Source organism: Eleutherodactylus coqui, chromosome 3, assembly GCF_035609145.1.
Source record: "Eleutherodactylus coqui strain aEleCoq1 chromosome 3, aEleCoq1.hap1, whole genome shotgun sequence".
NCBI classification, from domain to species: domain Eukaryota; kingdom Metazoa; phylum Chordata; class Amphibia; order Anura; family Eleutherodactylidae; genus Eleutherodactylus; species Eleutherodactylus coqui.
The window spans coordinates 238,501,248-238,523,235 of NC_089839.1; the positions used below are offsets into that span (position 1 = coordinate 238,501,248).

General features: G+C 44.5%; 1 protein-coding gene across 3 annotated transcripts in view; it reads left to right on the top strand.

The window, feature by feature from the left end:
* Nucleotides 1-21,988, top strand: part of LOC136621574 (complement factor H-like) — a 1,208,893-nt gene that overhangs the window by 1,122,066 nt on the left and 64,839 nt on the right. For all 3 annotated transcript variants that reach the window (XM_066597131.1, XM_066597135.1, XM_066597136.1), the window contains one exon: nt 13,551-13,748. In XM_066597131.1, coding sequence (XP_066453228.1) covers nt 13,551-13,748 — 198 coding nt within the window. The remainder of the gene's footprint in view (nt 1-13,550; nt 13,749-21,988) is intronic.

The following is a 21,988-nucleotide window of genomic DNA, read 5'->3' on the forward strand; positions in this document are numbered from 1 at the left end:
CAAATGATTAAACAGCCTGTATGCAAGTACTTGGATGAAAATGGAGTAATTAACCAGAACCAGCATGGGTTTGTAGCAAACAGACTAATCTAATTTCCTTCCATGAGAGTATCACCGACTGGTTTGATCAGGGAAATGTGGTATATATAGTTTATCTTGACCTTAGAAAAGCATTTGACAAAGTATCTCATACCATACTTATTGAAAAAATGACGAAATATGGGATTGACAAGGCAACTGTTAGGGGGATTCACAACTGGCCGAGTGATCGTACTCAAAGAGTGGTCGTAAATGGCTGCACATCCAAGTGAAAGAATGTATCAAGTGGGGTACCACAAGGCTCTGTCCTTATAAATGATCTGGAGGAGGGAATTGATGGGAAACTGATCAAATTTGCCAACGACACAAAGCTAGGAGTGATAGCTAACACTAGGGAAGGGAGAGAGTATTCAAAAAGATCTAGAAGAACTTGCACAGTGGGCAGAAACTAACAGAATGGTATTTAACAAGGAGAAATGTAAAGTCCTACATCTGGGCAAGAAAAATGAAGAAAGTACATACAGAATGGGAGGCGTTGAGCTAAGCAGCAGCACATGTGAAAAAGACTTGGGTATACTAATATATCATAGGCTGAACATGAGTCAACAATGTGATGCAGCAGCTAAAAAGGCAAACAGAATTCTGGGATGTTTTAAGACAAGCATAGAGTCTAGATCACGTGAGGTTATTATCCCCCTCTACTCTTCCTTAGTTAGACCTCATCTGGAATACTGTATCCAGTTCTGGACACTCCACTTTAAAAAAGATATATACAAACTGGAGCAAGTTCAGAGAAGAGTTACCAAGATGGTGAGCGGTCTGCAAATCATGTCCTATGAAGAACGGTTAAAGGATCTGGGAATGTTTAGCTTGCAAAAAAGAAGTCAGAGGGGAGACTTAAAAGCTCTCTACAAATATCTGAAGGGTTGTCACACTGCAGAGGGATCAGCCCTATTCTCATTTGCACAAAGAAAAACTAGAAGCAATAGGATGAAACTGAAAGAGAGGAGACACAAATTAGATTTTAGAAAAAAACTTTCTGACAGTGAGGGGGATCAATGAGTGGAACAGGTTACCTCAGGAGGTGGTGAGTTCTCCTTCAATGGAAGTGTTCAAACAAAGGCTGGACAAATATCTGTCTGGGATGATTTAGTGAATCCTGCACTGAGCAGGGAGTTGGACCAAATGACCCTGGAGGTGCCTTCCAACTCTACCATTCTATGAACACATTATTTTTTTTCAAAGATTCATTGTCAACATTTTTAGTGATATGGGATGGAGAAGAAAATGATCTGAAAGAATTCATCGAACACTTGAATAGCAATACATGTAACTTACACTCCACAGAAAATATCAGAAAGGAAGGAACAATATTTTCAGACCTTGAACTATCCAATGCCCTAGACAGAATTATAACAAAGACATATTTCCAAAAAGTGGATACTAACAGTTATGTAGATTTTCACAGTTGTCACCTTAAACAGTGGAAACTAAATATACCGTATGACCAACTAAAAAGGATCAAAATAAACCACAATTCCATAGAAAGTTTTAAAGAAGAAGCATTCATCCTCAATAAACTATTCAAAGAAAAGAATTATCCGGAGAATCTTATCAAACCTGCATCTAAAAAAATCCTTGAAGATCCTACTATGTTACAAGACGAAAAAGAACAAAGGAGAGAAAAACAACAACAAGGACAAAGACGCCAGAATAAAGAAGAAGAAAGGAGTAAGAATATAAATAAAAACAAAAATTCTAGCAATATTTGCCATAAATCATACAAAATGGCATTCATAACAAAATATAGTGAGGAACACAAATGCATTAAAAAGATATAAAAACAGAATTGGGAAATCCTGATGAAAGATCCTTATTTGAGAAAAGAGTTAACCGACAGGCTGAAAACGATCTTCAGGAAAACAAAACATACTAGCACCCTCAGGCCCTAAAAGATCTAAGAAATTAAAGAAAAAAACATGCAGAATATAATCCGACCTATTCCATCGGTTGCCTATAAATGTTGGAAGAACAGATGTAAATGCTGTCAACATATAGAACACGAGAGAAAAGAAATCAAAATCTATTCAAAACAACAGAAAGAAGAACTAATTATCTTAAAACAACCAATGAACTGCGGAACAAATTACATCATATACTTATTAGAATGCCCTTTTGGCAAGAAATATGTGGAGAGGACCAAAAACACTCTATGGACGCGTATTTCCAAGCATAAATCCAACATTAGGAACAAATATCCAAAACATAGAGATTCCCGTCATTTTTCTTTATGTCACGACAACGACCCTTCCGACCTCCAAGTTACACCCCTGGAACATATCGAAACACAATCTTTCTCCGAATCAAAAAACAAGCAGATGTTCTGTTTTTTCAGAATGGATACATTAATGCCTAATGGCCTTAAGGACGTTTTAGAGAAAATATAGCATCAAATATTTAATTATTAGAGATGAGCGAGCACCAAAATGCTCGGGTGCTCGTCACTCGAGACGAACTTTTCGCGATGCTCGAGGGTTCGTTTCGAGTAACGAACCCCATTGAAGTCAATGGGCGACCCGAGCATTTTTGTATATCGCCGATGCTCGCTAAGGTTTTCATTTGTGAAAATCTGGGCAATTCAAGAAAGTGATGGGAGCGACACAGAAACGGATAGGGCAGGCAAGGGGCTACATGTTGGGCTGCATCTCAAGTTCCCAGGTCCCACAATTAAGCCACAATAGCGGCAAGAGTGCCCCCCCCCCCCTCCCAACAACTTTTACTTCTGAAAAACCCTCATTAGCAATGGATACCTTAGCTAAGCACCACATTACCTCCAACAAAGCACAATCACTGCCTCCATGACACTCCGCTGCCACTTCTCCTGGGTTACATGCCGCCAATTCCCCCCCCCCACACACGACCCAGTGTCCACAGCGCACACCAAACTGTCCCTGCCCAGCCTTCAGCTGCCCTCATGCCACGCCACCCTCATGTCCATTTATAAGGGCGTCTGCCACAGGAAAAGCAGGCACACACTGCAGAGGGTTGGCACGGCTAGGCAGCGACCCTCTTTAAAAGGGGCGGGACGATAGCCCACAATGCTGTACAGAAGCAATGAGAAATCCAATCCTGTCCCACCTCCATCTGGAGCTGCACACGTGGGCATAGCAATGGGGAACCTATGTGCCACACACTATTCATTCTGTCAAGGTGTCTGCACGCCCCAGTCAGACCGCGGTTTTTTATAAATGGTCACAGGCAGGTACAACTCCGCAATGGGAATTCCGTGTGCACCCATAGCATGGGTGGCTCCCTGGAACCCACCCGCTGTACATAAATGTATCCCATTGCATTGCCCATCACAGCTGAGGTAGTAATGTCGTGCTTAATGCAGGTGGGCTCCGGCCCACACTGCATGCCCCAGTCAGACTGGGGTTCTTTAGAAGTGGAAACAGATGCATTTACAACTCCCTGTGGACCGACAGCATGGGTGGCTCCCTGGAACCCACCGGCGGTACATAAAAATATCCCATTGCATTGCCCAACACAGCTGAGGTAGTAATGTCGTGCTTAATGCAGGTGGGCTTCGGCCCACACTGCATGCCCCAGTCTGACTGGGGTTCTTTAGAAGTGGAAACAGATGCATTTACAACTCCCTGTGGACTGACAGCATGGGTGGGTGCCAGGAAGCCACCGGCGGTACATAAATATATCCCATTGCAGTGCCCATCACAGCTGAGGTAGTAATGTCATGTTTAATGCAGGTGGGCTTCGGCCCACACTGCATGCCCCAGTCAGACTGGGGTTCTTTAGAAGTGGAAACAGATGCATTTACAACTCCCTGTGGACCCACAGCATGGGTGGGTGCCAGGAAGCCACCGGCGGTACATAAAAATATCCCATTGCAGTGCCCAACACAGCGGATGTAACGTCAGCTGTAATGCAGGTGGGCTAAAAATTCATTTGATTACACTGTAGGCGAGGGCCCACAAAAATTGCTGTATCAACAGTACTAATGTACATCAGAAAAATTGGCCATGGCCAACCAAGAGGGCAGGTGAAACCCATTAATCGCTTTGGTTAATGTGGCTTAATTGGTAACTAGGCCAGGAGGCAGCCCAGTTAAAATAAAAATTGTTGGAGGTGAAAGTTTCAACGCTTTAATGAGCATTGAAACGTATAAAAATTATTTAGAAAAATTATATGAGTGAGCCTTGTGGGCCTTAGAAAAATTGCCCGTTCGGCGTGATTATGTGAGGTTTCAGGAGGAGGAGCAGGAGGAGGAGGAGGAATATTATACACAGATTGATGAAGCAAAAAGGTCCCCATTTTTGATGGGGATAGAGAACAATGCTTCCATCCGCGGGTGCAGCCTACGTATTGCTTAGGTATCGCTGCTGTCCGCTGGTGGAGAAGAGAAGTCTGGGGAAATCCAGGCTTTGTTCATCTTGATGAGTGTTAGCCTGTCGGCACTGTCGGTTGACAGGCGGGTACGCTTATCTGTGATGATTCCCCCAGCCGCACTAAACACCCTCTCTGACAAGACGCTAGCCGCAGGACAAGCAAGCACCTCCAGGGCATACAGCGCGAGTTCAGGCCACGTGTCCATCTTCGACACCCAGTAGTTGTAGGGGGCAGAGGCGTCACGGAAGACGGTCGTGCGATCGGCTACGTACTCCCTCACCATCCTTTTACAGTGCTCCCGCCGACTCAGCCGTGACTGGGGAGCAGTGACACAGTGTTGCTGGGGAGCCATAAAGCTGTCAAGGGCCTTAAAGAGTGTTGGCCTGCCTGTGCTGTACATCCTGCCTGATCTCCGTGCCTCCCCTGCTACCTGGCCCTCGGAACTGCGCCTTCGGCCACTACCGCTGTCGTATGGGAATTTTACCATCAGTTTGTCCGCCAGGGTCCTGTGGTATAGCAACGCTCTCGAACCCCTTTCCTCTTCGGGTATGAGAGTGGAAAGGTTCTCCTTATACCGTGGGTCGAGCAGTGTGTACACCCAGTAATCCGTAGTGGCCAGAATGCGTGTAACGCGAGGGTCACGAGAAAGGCATCCTAACATGAAGTCAGCCATATGTGCCAGGGTACCTGTACGCAACACATGGCTGTCCTCACTAGGAAGATCACTTTCAGGATCCTCCTCCTCCTCCTCCTCAGGCCATACACGCTGAAAGGATGACAGGCCAGCAGCATGTCTACCCTCACCAGTGGGCCAAGCTGTGTCTTCCCCCTCCTCCTCATCTTCCTCCTCCTCCTCCTCCTCCTCCTCACCGCGCTGAGATATAGACAGGAGGGTGCTCTGACTATCCAGCGACATACTGTCTTCCTCCGGCTCTGTTTCCGAGTGCAAAGCGTCTGCCTTTATGCTTTGCAGGGAACTTCTCAAGAGGCATAGCAGAGGAATGGTGACGCTAATGATTGCAGCATCGCCACTCACCACCTGGGTAGACTCCTCAAAGTTTCCAAGGACCGGGCAGATGTCTGCCAACCAGGCCCACTCTTCTGAAAATAATTGAGGAGGCTGACTCCCACTGCGCCGCCTATGTTGGAGTTGGTATTCCACTATAGCTCTACGCTGCTCATAGAGCCTAGCCAACGTGTGGAGCGTAGAGTTCCACCGTGTGGGCACGTCGCACAGCAGTCGGTGCACTGGCAGATTAAAACGATGTTGCAGGGTGCGCAGGGTGGCAGCGTCCGTGTGGGACTTGCGGAAATGTGCGCAGAGCCGGCGCACCTTTCCGAGCAGGTCTGACAAGCGAGGGTAGCTTTTCAGAAAGCGCTGAACCACCAAATTAAAGACGTGGGCCAGGCATGGCACGTGCGTGAGGCTGCCGAGTTACAGAGCCGCCACCAGGTTACGGCCGTTGTCACACACGACCATGCCCGGTTGGAGGCTCAGCGGCGCAAGCCAGCAGTCGGTCTGCTCTGTTAGACCCTGCAGCAGTTTGTGGGCCATGTGCCTCTTATCTCCTAAGCTGAGTAGTTTCAGCAAGGCGTGCTGACACTTGCCCACCGCTGTGCTGCCACGACGCGCGACACCGACTGCTGGCGACGTGCTGCTGCTGACACATCTTGATTGCGAGACAGAGGTTGCGGAGGAGGAGGAGGGTGGTTTAGTGGAGGAAGCATACACCGCCGTAGATACCACCACCGAGCTGTGGCCCGCAATTCTGGGGGTGGGTAGGACGTGAGCGGTCCCAGGCTCTGACTCTGTCCCAGCCTCCACTAAATTCACCCAATGTGCCGTCAGGGAGATATAGTGGCCCTGCCCGCCTGTGCTTGTCCACGTGTCCGTTGTTAAGTGGACCTTGGCAGTAACCGCGTTGGTGAGGGCGCGTACAATGTTGCGGGAGACGTGGTCGTGCAGGGCTGGGACGGCACATCGGGAAAAGTAGTGGCGACTGGGAACTGAGTAGCGCGGGGCCGCCGCCGCCATCATAGTTTTGAAGGACTCCGTTTCCACAACCCTATACGGCAGCATCTCCAGGCTGATAAATTTTGCTATGTGCACATTTAACGCTTGAGCGTGTGGGTGCGTGGCGGCGTACTTGCGCCTGCGCTCAAACACTTGCGGTAGCGACGGCTGGACGGTGCGCTGAGAGACATTGATGGATGGGGCCGAGGACAGCGGAGGTGAGGGTGTGGGTGCAGGCCAGGAGACGGTAGTGCCTGTGTCCTCAGAGCGGGGTTGGATCTCAGTGGCAGGTTGGGGCACAGGGGGAGAGGCAGCGGTGCAAACCGGAGGCGGTGAACGGCCTTCGTCCCACCTTGTGGGGTGCTTGGCCATCATATGTCTGCGCATGCTGGTGGTGGTGAGGCTGCTGGTGGTGGCTCCCCGGCTGATCTTGGCGCGACAAAGGTTGCACACCACTGTTCGTCGGTCGTCTGCACTCTCAGTGAAAAACTGCCAGACCTTTGAGCACCTCGGCCTCTGCAGGGTGGCATGGCGCGAGGGGGCGCTTTGGGAAACAGTTGGTGGATTATTCGGTCTGGCCCTGCCTCTACCCCTGGCCACCGCACTGCCTCTTGCAACCTGCCCTGCTGCTGCCCTTGCCTCCCCCTCTGAAGACCTGTCCTCAGTAGGCGTAGCAAACCAGGTGGGGTCAGTCACCTCATCGTCCTCCTGCTGCTCTTCCTCAGAATCCTCGGTGCGCTCCTCCCTCGGACTTAATGCACTTACTACTACCTCACTGATAGACAACTGTGTCTCATCGTCATCGGCCTCCTCACCCACTGAAAGGTCTTGAGACAGTTGCCGAAAGTCCCCAGCCTAATCCCCCGGACCCCGGGAACTTTGCAATGGTTGGGCATCAGTCACTATAAACTCCTCTGGTGGGAGAGGAACCATTGCTGCCCAATCTGAGCATGGGCCCAAGAACAGTTCCTGGGAGTCTGCCCGCTCCTCAGAATGTCTCATTTTCATGGAGTGAGGAGGCTGGGAGGAAGGAGGAGCAGCAGCCAGAGGATTCTGAGTTGCAGCAGTGGACGGCGCAGAACTCTGGGTGGACGATAGGTTGCTGGAAGCACTTTCTGCCATCCACGACAGGACCTGCTCACACTGCTCATTTTCTAATAAGGGTCTACCGCGTGGACCCACTAAATGTGCTATGAATGTGGGGACGCCAGAAACGTGCCTCTCTCCTAATCCCGCAGCAGTCGGCTGCGATACACCTGGATCAGGAGCTCGGCCTGTGCCCACACCCGGACTAGGGCCTCCGCGTCCTCGGCCGCGCCCACGTCCTCTAGGCCTACCCCTACCCCTCAGCATGCTGTATTACCAGGAATGCAGAAACACAACACTGTAATTTAATGTGCCGCTTATTGCCCTGTGGTTGTAGGCTGAGTTCGCTTACGGAACGCCAGGAAAGAATTTTACGCAAGCCTGCTGTAACACTTAGCTGGCTGCGTATTTATTTTGAGAACTACAACCCGCAGCAGACACAGACCCAGAACACTGAGCAGAGTGACAGGCAGGCCAAATAGTTTTTTTTCAAATATTTTTTTCTAAAGGACCACTGCGTATATTCAATCTATATATGTCTTCTGGCCCTGCCTACACAATTCTGTCCCTGATGTGTGTGTCACGGAACTGCAGTGTTGCACTGTTATTAAGTGCAACAGAGCGGTGATTTCAGAGGCAGGAAAGAATTTTGCGCAAGCCTGCTGTAACACTTAGCTGGCTGCGTATTTATTTTGAGAACTACAACCCGCAGCAGACACAGACCCAGAACACTGAGCACAGTGACAGGCAGGCCAAATAGTTTTTTTTCAAATATTTTTTTCTAAAGGACCACTGCGTATATTCAATCTATATATGTCTTCTGGCCCTGCGTACACAATTCTGTCCCTGATGTGTGTGTCACGGAACTGTAGCGTTGCACTGTTATTATGTGCAACAGAGCGGTGATTTCAGAGGCAGGAAAGAATTTTGCGCAAGCCTGCTGTAACACTTAGCTGGCTGCATATTTATTTTGAGAACTACAACCCGCAGCAGACACAGACCCAGAACACTGAGCAGAGTGACAGGCAGGCCAAATAGTTTTTTTTCAAATATTTTTTTCTAAAGGACCACTGCGTATATTCAATCGATAATATATGTCTTCTGGCTCTGCCTACACAATTCTATCCCTGTAGTATTACTGCAGGGCGCAATGCTCTGCATGGCCGATATAGCAAAAAAAAAAAAAGTGCAACACTGCTAAAAGCAGCCTCCACACTACTGCACACTGTTAGATGTGGCCCTAAGAAGGACCGTTGGGGTTCTTGAAGCCTACACTAACTCCTAACGCTCTCCCTACAGCAGCTCCAACACTATAGCACTGTCCCTCAGCTATCTCACAACGCATCTGAGGCGAGCCGCGGGAGGGGCCGATTTTTATACTCGGGTGACACCTGATCTCCCCAGCCACTCACAGCAGGGGGGTGGTATAGGGCTTGAACGTCGCAGGGGGAAGTTGTAATGCCTTCCCTGTCTTTCAATTGGCCAGAAAAGCGCGCTAACGTCTCAGAGAGGAAACTGAAAGTAACTCGAACATCGCGTGGTGCTTGTCACGAGTAACGAGCATCTCGAACACGCTAATACTCGAACGAGTATCAAGCTCGGACGAGTAAGTTCGCTCATCTCTATTAATTATTTAGTGTTCCTGTAATTTTACATCCACTAGAAGAATAATTTTTATTTATTCCCCCGACATATAGCATGAACCCTATGGGACAATCCCTGATTTTAAAAATATAAAAAAGACATCCTTCTTCTTTTTTTATCATTTTTACCATGTTATTAGTACATCTATATTTATACCTATTGGATGAAATCTGTGTATAACAATTATTACTTACTTTTTACTGGAGAATTTAGTGATACTAACTATCTCTTGAGAAATAATCTGATAATTCAATTATTATAAATTATTATGTACTATATATGATATCTATGGGAATGATTTCTTCTCCCCATCCCCTTCCCGATGAGATAAAGAGATTTTAATTATCTAAATATAATGATAACATTGATATTGTAATATTTTATGAACATTCCTGTATTAATAGTATAACCCATATGATTATGGATTATTTAAACATTATTTGATTTTGTGGAGGTTTTTTATTCCCCCGCTGAGAGTGCTGTTGGCTATGGAGTGACATCACCCGTTCTCTTGAAGCACATGCAGCACTCCACAGCCTTTGAAACGCACACTGCATTCCACTGGGGATGAAGACTAGTTTGATCACTCTTCTTCACACCCCTTGGAATGACGTCACGCCCGCTGATGCCAGTGTCCGAAACGGCATGGAGAAGCCTCAGATTAGTAAGTGTTCACTTCTGTTATGTATATATAGATGTGTATATACCATATATTTTTATACTTGAGAAAGGCAGAATTATCGCATCGAAACGCATTGTATGGTTTCATTAAACTTTGGCTAATTTAGCCTACTATACTACCGACGTGGATTCCTTTCCCGGACTAGTGAGCACGAAGGCTTTTGCTGTTCTTCCATTTGGCTATATACTAGAGGGCCCGCCATCCAGTGGGCCTTTTGCTCCAAGCGAATCTTCAGATCTCTGGATTCAGACGGGACTGAGAACACAGCAACTATACATTCAAGGATAACTGGGACAAGGAGGTGCTAGCGGGCAGCCCCTCACCAGGAGCTCCTGCTGAGCACCAGGTAAGTCCCCATCATTTTATTTGAACACAACAGTAGATGGCCATATCAGAGGTGCTGCTTATTTCCTTATTTGTATCCCCCACATTATTGGATCTGCCCTGTGCCACCCCCTACAGTAATAGGATTCCCCTTTTGTGCCACTCCCAACAGTAATAAGATTCCTCTTGTAGCCCCCATGCTGCAAAATAAAAAATATGACTATACTCGCCTCTTGGCTACTTGATTCAGCTTCTCCTTTCACTGTCCTAGTAGTTCTTGCTTTCCTCCTGGCAGCCGGTCACATGGTTTGCAGTAGTCACATGGTCAGATCATGTGACCAGACCAGAAATTGACCAGAGGACTGAAAGGACAGTGACTGAAGCTGATGGCATGAGAGAAAGAAGTGAGTAGAGTGTTTTTGTTTTTTTTCTCTGACAGATGACCAGAAAGTAGAGTAGGAATCCGTGTTGCTAGGTGAGGGGACCAGGTGACTGAGAGAGAAAGCCCTGAACAAACCCTAGTGTCTCCTGGAAAATCCAGATAATTGGGCAGGTCTGCAAGTGAGATTGAACCAAGTCACACATATTTATAGATAATTCTTATCAACTTTGTTTTGTTGCACTTGTGTATATCTTAAGCAGATATAAGGAAAGAAATGGAGAAACAAAAGTTTGAAAAACTCCAGTATTTGGGTAAAATAATTAAGAATACATAGGCTATGCATAAAGCTAACCCATTTGGAGGCATAATTACCTTGTTAGGACTTTTATGAAGCACCAATAAGAGATAACTTTCAGCTGAGATTTCGAATGCCGTACTGGAAATATGTCACAGAAGGGGATCACAGAAAATGGCCATATACTTACTGACTAAGAAGGGCAGATAGCTGCATCCTCTCATCATGCAGGTAGGAGACTACCAAATGAGGGCGCTAATTACACCTGTGAGGGACACCGATTAAACAGCCACTCGCACAGCCTCTTAATAGAGAGAGGGGTAGCTGCTTGGTGTATACTCCCACTCACAGTAGATACAAAGTGGCAGGCCTTCTGATGCATGTAGTGCACCATGCAGACCAGCAACTTATTAATGATGCCATAATAGTTTGGCGGGTTGCCCTGCACCTCAAAAAGTGAACCACATTGGAACTGCCACCCTGGGCTCCCCCTGGCGTTTTAAATCTACACAGCATGTGAATAATAGATAATAAATGTACTGGAGGATGGAGGAGAGAGTTAGAAGTGTTAAATAATTGTTTGGGATTGTGAAGCCTTAAGTATATGATAGTAACAAAATAGCTCTGTTTTGCAGAAGTGAGAGCAGGCTTGAAGGTGAGAACTGCTTGTTTGTATAGCATTTACATCTCCTTCATACTGGTGAGAAAATTGCACGATTTTCTTGTGATGCAAGAGTGAGAATGCATTAATATGAAACCAATAATTTTCAATGGTTTTATTCTTATTTGTGATATTTTCACTTCTGTGATGCTGCGTGAAAGACAAATTGCAGCTTTTCCTTTCTTTTTGCGATATTGCCCATTGATTTCAATGGAGCCGGTGGCTGCAGTGCTGGCCCCATTGAAAACAATGGAAGAACATCATGATTCCCTGTTGCTGCTGTGACAGCTGCAGCAGGGGATCCCCTCAGCCCTGCAGGGATGGGATGCTGTCACATTCCAACATGTTTTCAATGGGGCTGGCGGTTCATTATTATTCAATGACTCATTACTAATTCTCTAACTTCTCTGTTTCATACAAACTTGAAAGTTGCCACAAAGATTCTTTACATCCTAAATTGAAAAGTTAATAGGGCACAACTTGATTATTCAATTCGAAGTGCAAAAATCTGAAAAAAGATTGCAATATGGTCACCTCCACGTCCTGTTTCCTGGGTAACGTGAAGAACCATGCAAAACCCTAGATGCTTAAAAAAAATGGTGCACTACTGCTCCCAGCCAGCCACAACAGTAATGCACACTATGAGGAGTAGCCCTAAGAAGGACCGTTTGGGTACTTGACGACAGGATCCTACTCTAACACTGTCCCTATATCAGCAGCAGCACTTTCCCAAACGTCTGCCGGCATGCGTCTGAGGCGGGCAGGACCATTTTAAGTACACGGCGGTCACCCGATCGGCCCATCTACTCACTGCTGTTGGCAGGCAGAGGGCTGGCACGTCACAGCAGGAAGTGGTAATGCCTTCCCTGCATGTTTATTGGCTAGGAAATGGCGCTAAACATGCGGGGAAGGGAAATGCAATTAACTCGAGTACCGCGTGGTGTTCGTCTCGAGTAACGAGCATCTCGAGTACCCTAATACTCGAACGAGAATCAAGCTCGGACGAGTGTGCTCGCTCATCTCTAATCATAAGGCTTATTGACATCTGCTGACAAAACAGTCTTAAAGTCTTAAGGCTCGCCTAGATAAGGAAATAGCTGCAGTCAGGCTATTGATATCTCATTATAGTGTATTTCTGCTGACTTTCTGTTTTTATCTCAACATAATTTAGTATTGCTTCCAATATGATACTTGATTTTGGCACTACACAGCATAGGTACAGTTTTCTATATAAGGTTCAATAGTCCAAATAACATAAGAAATATACACACTTATTGCAGCCTGAAACTTAACAGGTGCCATGACACCTGCTTTTACTGAGGAGTGGCACACTGCCCCTTCTTCTGAGTGATGATCTGGGGGGACACTGCATATGACAGTTGGTCACCTCCAGTGGAGATACAAGGGATAATGACAGCTCAGCGATATGTTCAGGAAATCCTGCAGTCACATGTGTTGCCTTCAATGGCAGGGCTTCTAAGAGGCATTTTCCAGCAGGCTAATGTTACAGCAAATGTGGACTGATATGCTGCAGGATACCATACAGAACCTGTATGCCTCCGTGCTCGCCCACATCACATCTTGCATCCAAGCTAGAGGCCAACAGTGTACTAGAACCTCCCTTCAAGTGTTCAGTTTTTCATAAAAAAATATCCTTTTTCTCTGATATTGTAATCACTTACTTATATCCATGTTACAATCACACAAAGAAAGTTTTATACCATTCTGACAACTCCTTCTAGGTGCCTAAGTTTTTGACAATGAGTGTATTTCACTATTTTGAGGGTTTGAAATGGATGAACATTTTTACACAGTCATTCTCTCACTTTGCCATATTTTATGACAGTTGTGGAGCAATTTTCAACTGCAAAGTCCAGGGGAAGACTATAAACAGTATATGTCATTGTACATATTGCAATATTTTAAATACTATTGGAAGGGATCTGATTACTGGACATTTTGCTTTGAATACATAAAATGAAATTAAAATAGAATAAAAATGCTCATTTATTGTTACAGAGCCATGTACTGCAAAGGAAAAGGACATGGAAGAAAATAGGATACAGCTAAGATGGAGAGATTATAAAAAGCTTTACAGTAAACATGGTGAAGAAATGGAATTTGCCTGTAAACCTGGACATGAAGCTCCTCCTGGCACACAGATGAAAACTACTTGTCAACAAGGAAAGCTGCAATATCCAAAATGCTTCAGGAATGGTAAGTGTTAGGCCATAGCCATATGTACACAGGTTGTCACTATTTATTTTTGCTGCCACCAAGGAATGATGGTTGTAATCAGATGTAGATTAAGTCTACCTTGGTCTCTAAACTATATGAAGATTGTGGACCCTCTACCAGTCTAAAGTTTTAAAATAATCAGAAGCTTACTGCATAGATATACCATAACAGAACCAAGTTTACTGCATAGATTTGATACAAGAACCAAGCTTACTGCATATTTACCTTAAACAAGCCAAGCTTACTACTGACGTAACACCTCTAACACATCTAAAAAGTCACGGCTTGAAGCATGGCACTGCTACATCTATACTTGAGATTGAAAAACAGAACCAAGCTTACTACAGAGGTATGGAAGCAGAACTGGGTTTACTGCATTGATGCAATAACAGAGTAAAGCTTACTATATTGATACGGTACCACAGCTGAGCTTAATACATATATATGATACCAGAGCCAGGCATACTGCAAAGATAGATACTAGATAACCGCCTAGATATCAAAAACAGAACCAAGCTTACTACATAGATACAATGCTTACTACATAGATATTGTAACATTACTGGGCTTACTACACAGACATGATAGTATAACCAAGCTTACTACATGGATGCAGTAACAGAATCAAGCTTACTATAAAGATAGAATACCACAACCCAGCTTACTTGAAATATATGATACAAGAATCAAGCATACTGCGTAGATACGATACTAGATCCAAATTTATGCATATATGCAAGTTTACTACATGGACAGAGTGCCAGAAATCAGTTTACTACATGTATACAATAACAGTTGGTGGGCAGTTCTAGTTGGTGGATGGTCATGAAGACTCGGGCCTCAGGCGGCCAGCTCTATTATAATCTACCATTGAAGCTAATGATTCAACAATGACTAGTTGCCTCAGGATGTCTTATTGTACTGTATGTTTACTGAAAGCTTGATTTTCATAGAATCCTAGAATTAGAAGAAACCTCCAGGGTAATCTGGTTCAACCCCTTGCTCAATGCAGGATTCACTAAATCATCCCAGACAGATGTCTGTCCATCTTTCGTTTGAAGACTTCCAATGAATGAAAACTCCATCTCCCATTGCAACCTGTTCCACTCATTGATCACCCTCATTGTCAGAAATTAGTATCTAATCTGTGTCTCGTCCCTTTCAGCTTCATCCCATTGCTTCTAGTATTTCCTTGTTAAAATGAGAATAGGGCTAATCTCTCTGCACTGTGACAGCCCTTCAGATATTTGTAGACAGCTATTAAGTCTCCTCTCAGCCTTCGTTTTGCAAGCTAAACATTCCCAGATCCTTTAACTGTTCCTCAGAGGACATGGTTTGCAGACTACTCACAATCTTGGCTACTCTTCTTTGAATTTGCTCCAGTTTCTCGATTTCTTTTTTTTTAAATTAGGGTGCCCAGAACTGGACACAGTATTTCAGATGAAGTCTGACCAAGGAAGAGTAGAGGGAGATAATTATCTCACGTGATCTAGACTCTATGCTTCTCTTTATGCATATATGCAAGTTTACTACATGGACAGAGTGCCAGAAATCAGTTTACTACATGTATACAATAACAGTTGGTGGGCAGTTCTAGTTGGTGGATGGTCATGAAGACTCGGGCCTCAGGCGGCCAGCTCTATTATAATCTACCATTGAAGCTAATGATTCAACAATGACTAGTTGCCTCAGGATGTCTTACTGTACTGTATGTTTACTGAAAGCTTGATTTTCATAGAATCCTAGAATTAGAAGAAACCTCCAGGGTAATCTGGTTCAACCCCTTGCTCAATGCAGGATTCACTAAATCATCCCAGACAGATGTCTGTCCATCTTTCGTTTGAAGACTTCCAATGAATGAAAACTCCATCTCCCATTGCAACCTGTTCCACTCATTGATCACCCTCATTGTCAGAAATTAGTATCTAATCTGTGTCTCGTCCCTTTCAGCTTCATCCCATTGCTTCTAGTATTTCCTTGTTAAAATGAGAATAGGGCTAATCTCTCTGCACTGTGACAGCCCTTCAGATATTTGTAGACAGCTATTAAGTCTCCTCTCAGCCTTCGTTTTGCAAGCTAAACATTCCCAGATCCTTTAACTGTTCCTCAGAGGACATGGTTTGCAGACTACTCACAATCTTGGCTACTCTTCTTTGAATTTGCTCCAGTTTCTCGATTTCTTTTTTTTTAAATTAGGGTGCCCAGAACTGGACACAGTATTTCAGATGAAGTCTGACCAAGGAAGAGTAGAGGGAGATAATTATCTCACGTGATCTAGACTCTATGCTTCTCTTTATGCATATATGCAAGTTTACTACATGGACAGAGTGCCAGAAATCAGTTTACTACATGTATACAATAACAGTTGGTGGGCAGTTCTAGTTGGTGGATGGTCATGAAGACTCGGGCCTCAGGCGGCCAGCTCTATTATAATCTACCATTGAAGCTAATGATTCAACAATGACTAGTTGCCTCAGGATGTCTTACTGTACTGTATGTTTACTGAAAGCTTGATTTTCATAGAATCCTAGAATTAGAAGAAACCTCCAGGGTAATCTGGTTCAACCCCTTGCTCAATGCAGGATTCACTAAATCATCCCAGACAGATGTCTGTCCATCTTTCGTTTGAAGACTTCCAATGAATGAAAACTCCATCTCCCATTGCAACCTGTTCCACTCATTGATCACCCTCATTGTCAGAAATTAGTATCTAATCTGTGTCTCGTCCCTTTCAGCTTCATCCCATTGCTTCTAGTATTTCCTTGTTAAAATGAGAATAGGGCTAATCTCTCTGCACTGTGACAGCCCTTCAGATATTTGTAGACAGCTATTAAGTCTCCTCTCAGCCTTCGTTTTGCAAGCTAAACATTCCCAGATCCTTTAACTGTTCCTCAGAGGACATGGTTTGCAGACTACTCACAATCTTGGCTACTCTTCTTTGAATTTGCTCCAGTTTCTCGATTTCTTTTTTTTTAAATTAGGGTGCCCAGAACTGGACACAGTATTTCAGATGAAGTCTGACCAAGGAAGAGTAGAGGGAGATAATTATCTCACGTGATCTAGACTCTATGCTTCTCTTTATACATCCCAGAATTGTGTCTGCCTTTTAGCTGCTGCATCACACTGTTGACTCATGTTAAGTCTGTCATTTATTAGTATACCCAAGCCTTTTAATAATTTGTTTAAATATGTTCCCCAGTTACAGAAATCAGGCTCAGAGGCATGTAGTTTCCAGGGTCCTTCTTTTCCTTTTTTTTGAAGATAGGGACAACATTTGCCCTTCTCCAATCTTCTGGGACTTCTCCTGTTCTACAAATATTTTGAAAGATTATGGCAAGTGGTTCAGCAATTACCTCTGCTGCTTCTTTTAGTATGTAATTCATCTAAACCTGGATACTTGAATTAATTTAAGTTAGCTAAGTGTCCTCACCAACTCTCTGCTTATAGGTAGCCTTCAGTCTTTTATTTCCCCAGTAGTACAGAGAAGATCAGTTCATGTTACATCTACTTTCTGAGAGAAAACAGATCCAAAATATGAATTTAAACATTTGGCCTTCTCATCATTTTTAACCAATTCACCATTTTCATCTTGAAAATGTTCTATAGCATTTTTCACTTTTCTTTCGCTTTTGACATGCCCCAAACCCTTTTTTATTCCTTTTGTCCACCGTGATGCCTCTGCTCCATACAACTATTGGATGTCAAAGCTGGACACGTGGCACGAACTTGCGCTGTATGCCCTGGAGGTACTGGCTTGCCCTTCCGCTAGTGTCTTGTCAGAGAGGGTGTTTAGTGCAGCTGGGGGAATCATCACGGACAAGCGTACCCACCTGTCAACTGACAGTGCCGACAGGCTTACATTCATAAAGATAAACAAAGCCTCGATTTCCCCAGACTTCTCTTCTCCACCAGCGGAGAGCAGCGGAACCTAAAGATTCTTTTTGCTGCAACCGCAGAATAAAGCACTCTTCTCTGTCACCGGTAAAATGGGGCATTTAGCTTTGCCAATCTGTCTCTGACATTAGTCCTCCTCCTGCTACTCCTCCTCCAGAAACAACATGTCATCGCGCTGAAAGGCCAATTTTTCTTTTGACCAAAAGGCACATCTACATCTACCAATTTTTTTAAACAATTTTTCCAAGTTTCAAAAGTATTGAGACTGTAACGTGAACCAATTATTTCGACAGGGCTGCCACCAGGCTCTGTTACAAATTAAGCAACAGTGAGCTGTATCTTTAAAAAAAATGTTTGTGGGTTTCACTTGCCCTCTCGGTTGATAACTTTTTCAGAGGTACACTTGTACTCTTGGTACACTAATTTTTGGGGCCCACGCCTACACTCTTATCCAACTAATTTTTCCGGCCTTCGCCTACGCTCATGGTATCCCAATGTTTCAGAGGTTGGCCTATACTATTACTACATAAATTTTACTGGGGTCTGCCTGCCTATACCTCTGCTACAAGAAAGTTACAGGGGTCTTCCTGTACTGCTGCCACAAGGATGTTACTGGGATCTGCCTATACTGCTGCCACGTTAATTTTACAGGGGTTTGCCTATACTGCTGCCACAAGGATGTTACTGGGGTCTGCCAATACTGCTGCTACATAAATGTTACTGGGGTCTGCCTATACTGCTACTACAGAAATGTTACTCGGCTCTGTCTATACTGTTACAACAGAAATGTTACTGGGGTCTGTCTATACTGTTACTACTGAAATGTTACAAATACTGGGCTCTGCCTGTACTACTGCTACACAAATGTTACAGGAGTCTGCCAATACTGCTGCTACATAAATGTTACAGGGGTCTGCCTATACTTCTGCTAATGAAATGTTACTGGGGTCTGTCTATACTGTTACTACAGCAATGTTACTGGGGTCTCCCTAGACTTCTGCCACATAACTGTTACTGGGTTCAGCTAATATCTTTGCTACAGGAATATTACTGGGGTCTGTGTATCGCGGTGTTCTACCTATCTGGCCCCCCAAAAAACCCCAACTGACTAGGGCATGGATTGTGGGCCGAGGCCAACATGTATTTCCTCTCACATAACCCCAGCTATCCAGGGCACCGCAATGGGATTTCTTGATGTACAGTCTGTCTGTTCCTGCTAGCCACCTAGTGTGTTCCTGAGTTGTACCTGCCTGGCAGTATTAAAAAAAACAAGAATGTCTAGGGCATGGACTGTGGGCCGCGGCCAACATGTATTTCCTCTCACGTAATCTCAGCTATGGAAATAGACATGAGGGTGGTGTAGCTATGAAGCGAGCGTGTGGCATGAGGGCAGCTGAAGGCTGCGCAGGGACACTTTTGTGTGCGCTGCAGACGCAGGGTCGTGCGAGGGGTTGGGCAGCATGTACCCCAGGAGAAGAGGCAGCGGTGTGTCCCGCAGGCAGTGATTGTGCTTGGTTGGAGGTAGTGTGGTGCTTAGCTAAGGTGTGCCTTCCTAATGAGGGTTTGTCCAAAGTAAAAATTGTTGGGGGGGGGGGGGGGCACTCTTGCCGCTATTGTGGCTTAATAGTGATACCTGGGAACCTGAGATGCAGCCCTGCATGTTGCCCCTCGCCTGCCCTATACGTATCTGTGTCGTTTCCATCACTTTCGTAGGTTTTGCAGATTTGCACAAATGAAAACCATAGCGAGCATAGGCGATATACAAAAATGCTCGAGTCACCCATTGACTTCAATGGGGTTTGTTACTCGAAACGAACCCTCGAGCATCGCAGAAAGCTCGTCACGAGCAACGAGCACCCGAGCATTTTGGTGCTCGCTCATCTCTAGTTATTACCTTTAATTAACATAAAGGGCTGTGCTGCACACTTCTTGTCCAATTCCAAGGTCTGGAGGTGGGTTAATGATGTCTAAATGTAAGTTCATTGGCTATTTGTGATTTGATTCTCTGTATATAAGAGGGTGTTGTCTGCATCACCCCTATGCTTGATAAAGATCAGAGACATGATCGAAACGTCGCAACTTTTTTTTTACTGAGGAATAAAGAATAGTTTTATTTTAAGTTAACCCTGGGAGTGCTGTTCTATCTCTTAGATTGTGGATTATTGCTAAAATACGGGATCGATGTCTGCCATTGGAAGTTGAACTCTGCTTGAATGGCTTCTTTTAATGATGGGGGGATATTAATACCTAGTATTTGGGGTTGTTTACATTCAACTTATAGTACGAGACCTTGCCAAAAGATGAGGTAATATCCTGTATCTCCCTCAAAGAGCTTAATGGGTTAGAGATTGTCAGAAGCACGTCATTGGCGTATAGTCCGATTTTGTGCTGTCTGCCAGCGAGAAGCCTCTAATATTCGGGGAGTTTCTAATTAGCTCCACCATGGGTTCCATAACCATTATGAATAAGAGAGGGGAGAGGGGGCAGCCTTGCCTTGTTCCATTTGTTATCTGAAAGGGGCTAGACAATGCTTCATCTATAAGTACTATGGCTGATGGCGCAGTATATAGAGCCTTAATCGCTCTCAGCAAGCCTCTCTCAATACCAAACTTTTCCAAAGTAGCGAATGCGAAGCCCCAATGGAGTCTATCGAATGCCTTCTCTGCATCCAGGGAAAGGAGGAGAGAAGGCACTCGACTCGACTCCATGCCCGCCAAGAGATTGAGTACTCTTCTGGTGCCATCCGTCACCCCTCTGCCCTTAACTCCGTAAAGGTTTTGCATATCCAAATGATTCTGACATTGTTTTTTCGCCACACGTTGTACTTCATTTTGGTTGTAAAAATAGACCGATATAATTTGTGTATATTTATTAAAAGTACCAATATCGAAAATGTGAAAAAATTACAATTTTTTCAAAATTTTTCCAACTGTAATATCTCAAATATGTCCAAACATACTGTACAAATTTTTGATAGGATATATATTTCCATCTGTTTACTTTATTTTGAATGCACATTTGAAAAACTTTTGTGTTTTTTTTTTTAACCATTTAGATGACGTACAAATTTAACATTACTTTTCAGCATTTTGAGGAACACTTTGATTTCATGCACTAAGCCAAGTTTTTTTATTTTTTTTTTATTAATTCAATTTTTATTGAAGAAATTTTTCAATAAAGGGTGTTTCAACATTGAATTCAACATTACACAGGTACATTTTACATTTTGATGTTACCAAAGCCTTACATCGGGAGGTATATGAAGGTTCTTACCAAATGTATGCTTATGTTACTATATTTACTGAGAATATTATTAGCTACGGGAATAGTCCCCGCAACTCCCCTCCCCCCACCCCCCGGGCCAGTCTCCAGGCTTTAAGGCTTTATTTTCCGGGCCAGGGTGGGCAGCAACGACCACTCCCTGCATACGTTCATGCACCTATGCTTTGCTTTAACTTTACTAATTGTTAGAAGAGAAAAATCGTAATAAGTGGGGTGGAAGGGGAGGGTATGGAAAAGTGCGGTAGGGGAGTGTCAGGGAGAGAAGAGAAGAGGAGGAAGGGGTGAGGTAAGGCAAGGGAAATAGGGGAGGGGAGGTTAGGTCAAAGGGTGAACTCTGTTGTCCGCAAAGAAGTCCATCATTTATTCTGTGTTTGCTCCACTTTGTTGTTTATTACTCATAATATCTGTGCCTCTGCATGAGGCTTCAGCTTCTATGCATTTATATTTATATTTAAGTGTAGAAATTTTTCTGCTTTTCCATTGGATTTAAAAGTAACCTTCTCGAGCGTGAACGCACAGGGGCAAGTGACCGCATCTCCGACGGGGGATTACGGAGAGGCAACCATCTGGGTGGTGTACCACCCTTTGCTTCTTAAATTGGAGCAGCCTAGGTCTCACCGGTGGGTCACGGATCGATTAAACCTCTATTATGGTATTGGAGCAATAGTTTACCCAAGGGGACCAGGTGATCAAAAATGCAGTGTATGTCGAGTTTGACCAGCTAAGAATCTCCTCAAACTGGTAGATCTGGTTAATCTTTTCTTTCCACATTTTAGTGGAAGCGGAGCCGGGTTTCTCCAATATAGAGGGATTAATGCTTTAGCTGCCGCTATCATAAATGCGGCGAGTTTGTCCTTCAATGGATTTAGTGTCTTATTCAGTCTGTTTAATATTATTAGGTCTGGGGTTAGGAGAATTGCTTTTTCGAGAATTATTGCAATTTCGCTTTCGATTTCTGACCAAAAAGGTTTAATTTTCTTGCAGTTGCACCAAATGTGTATATAGGTGCCAGTATTTTCCTGACATCTCCAGCACTTATTTGA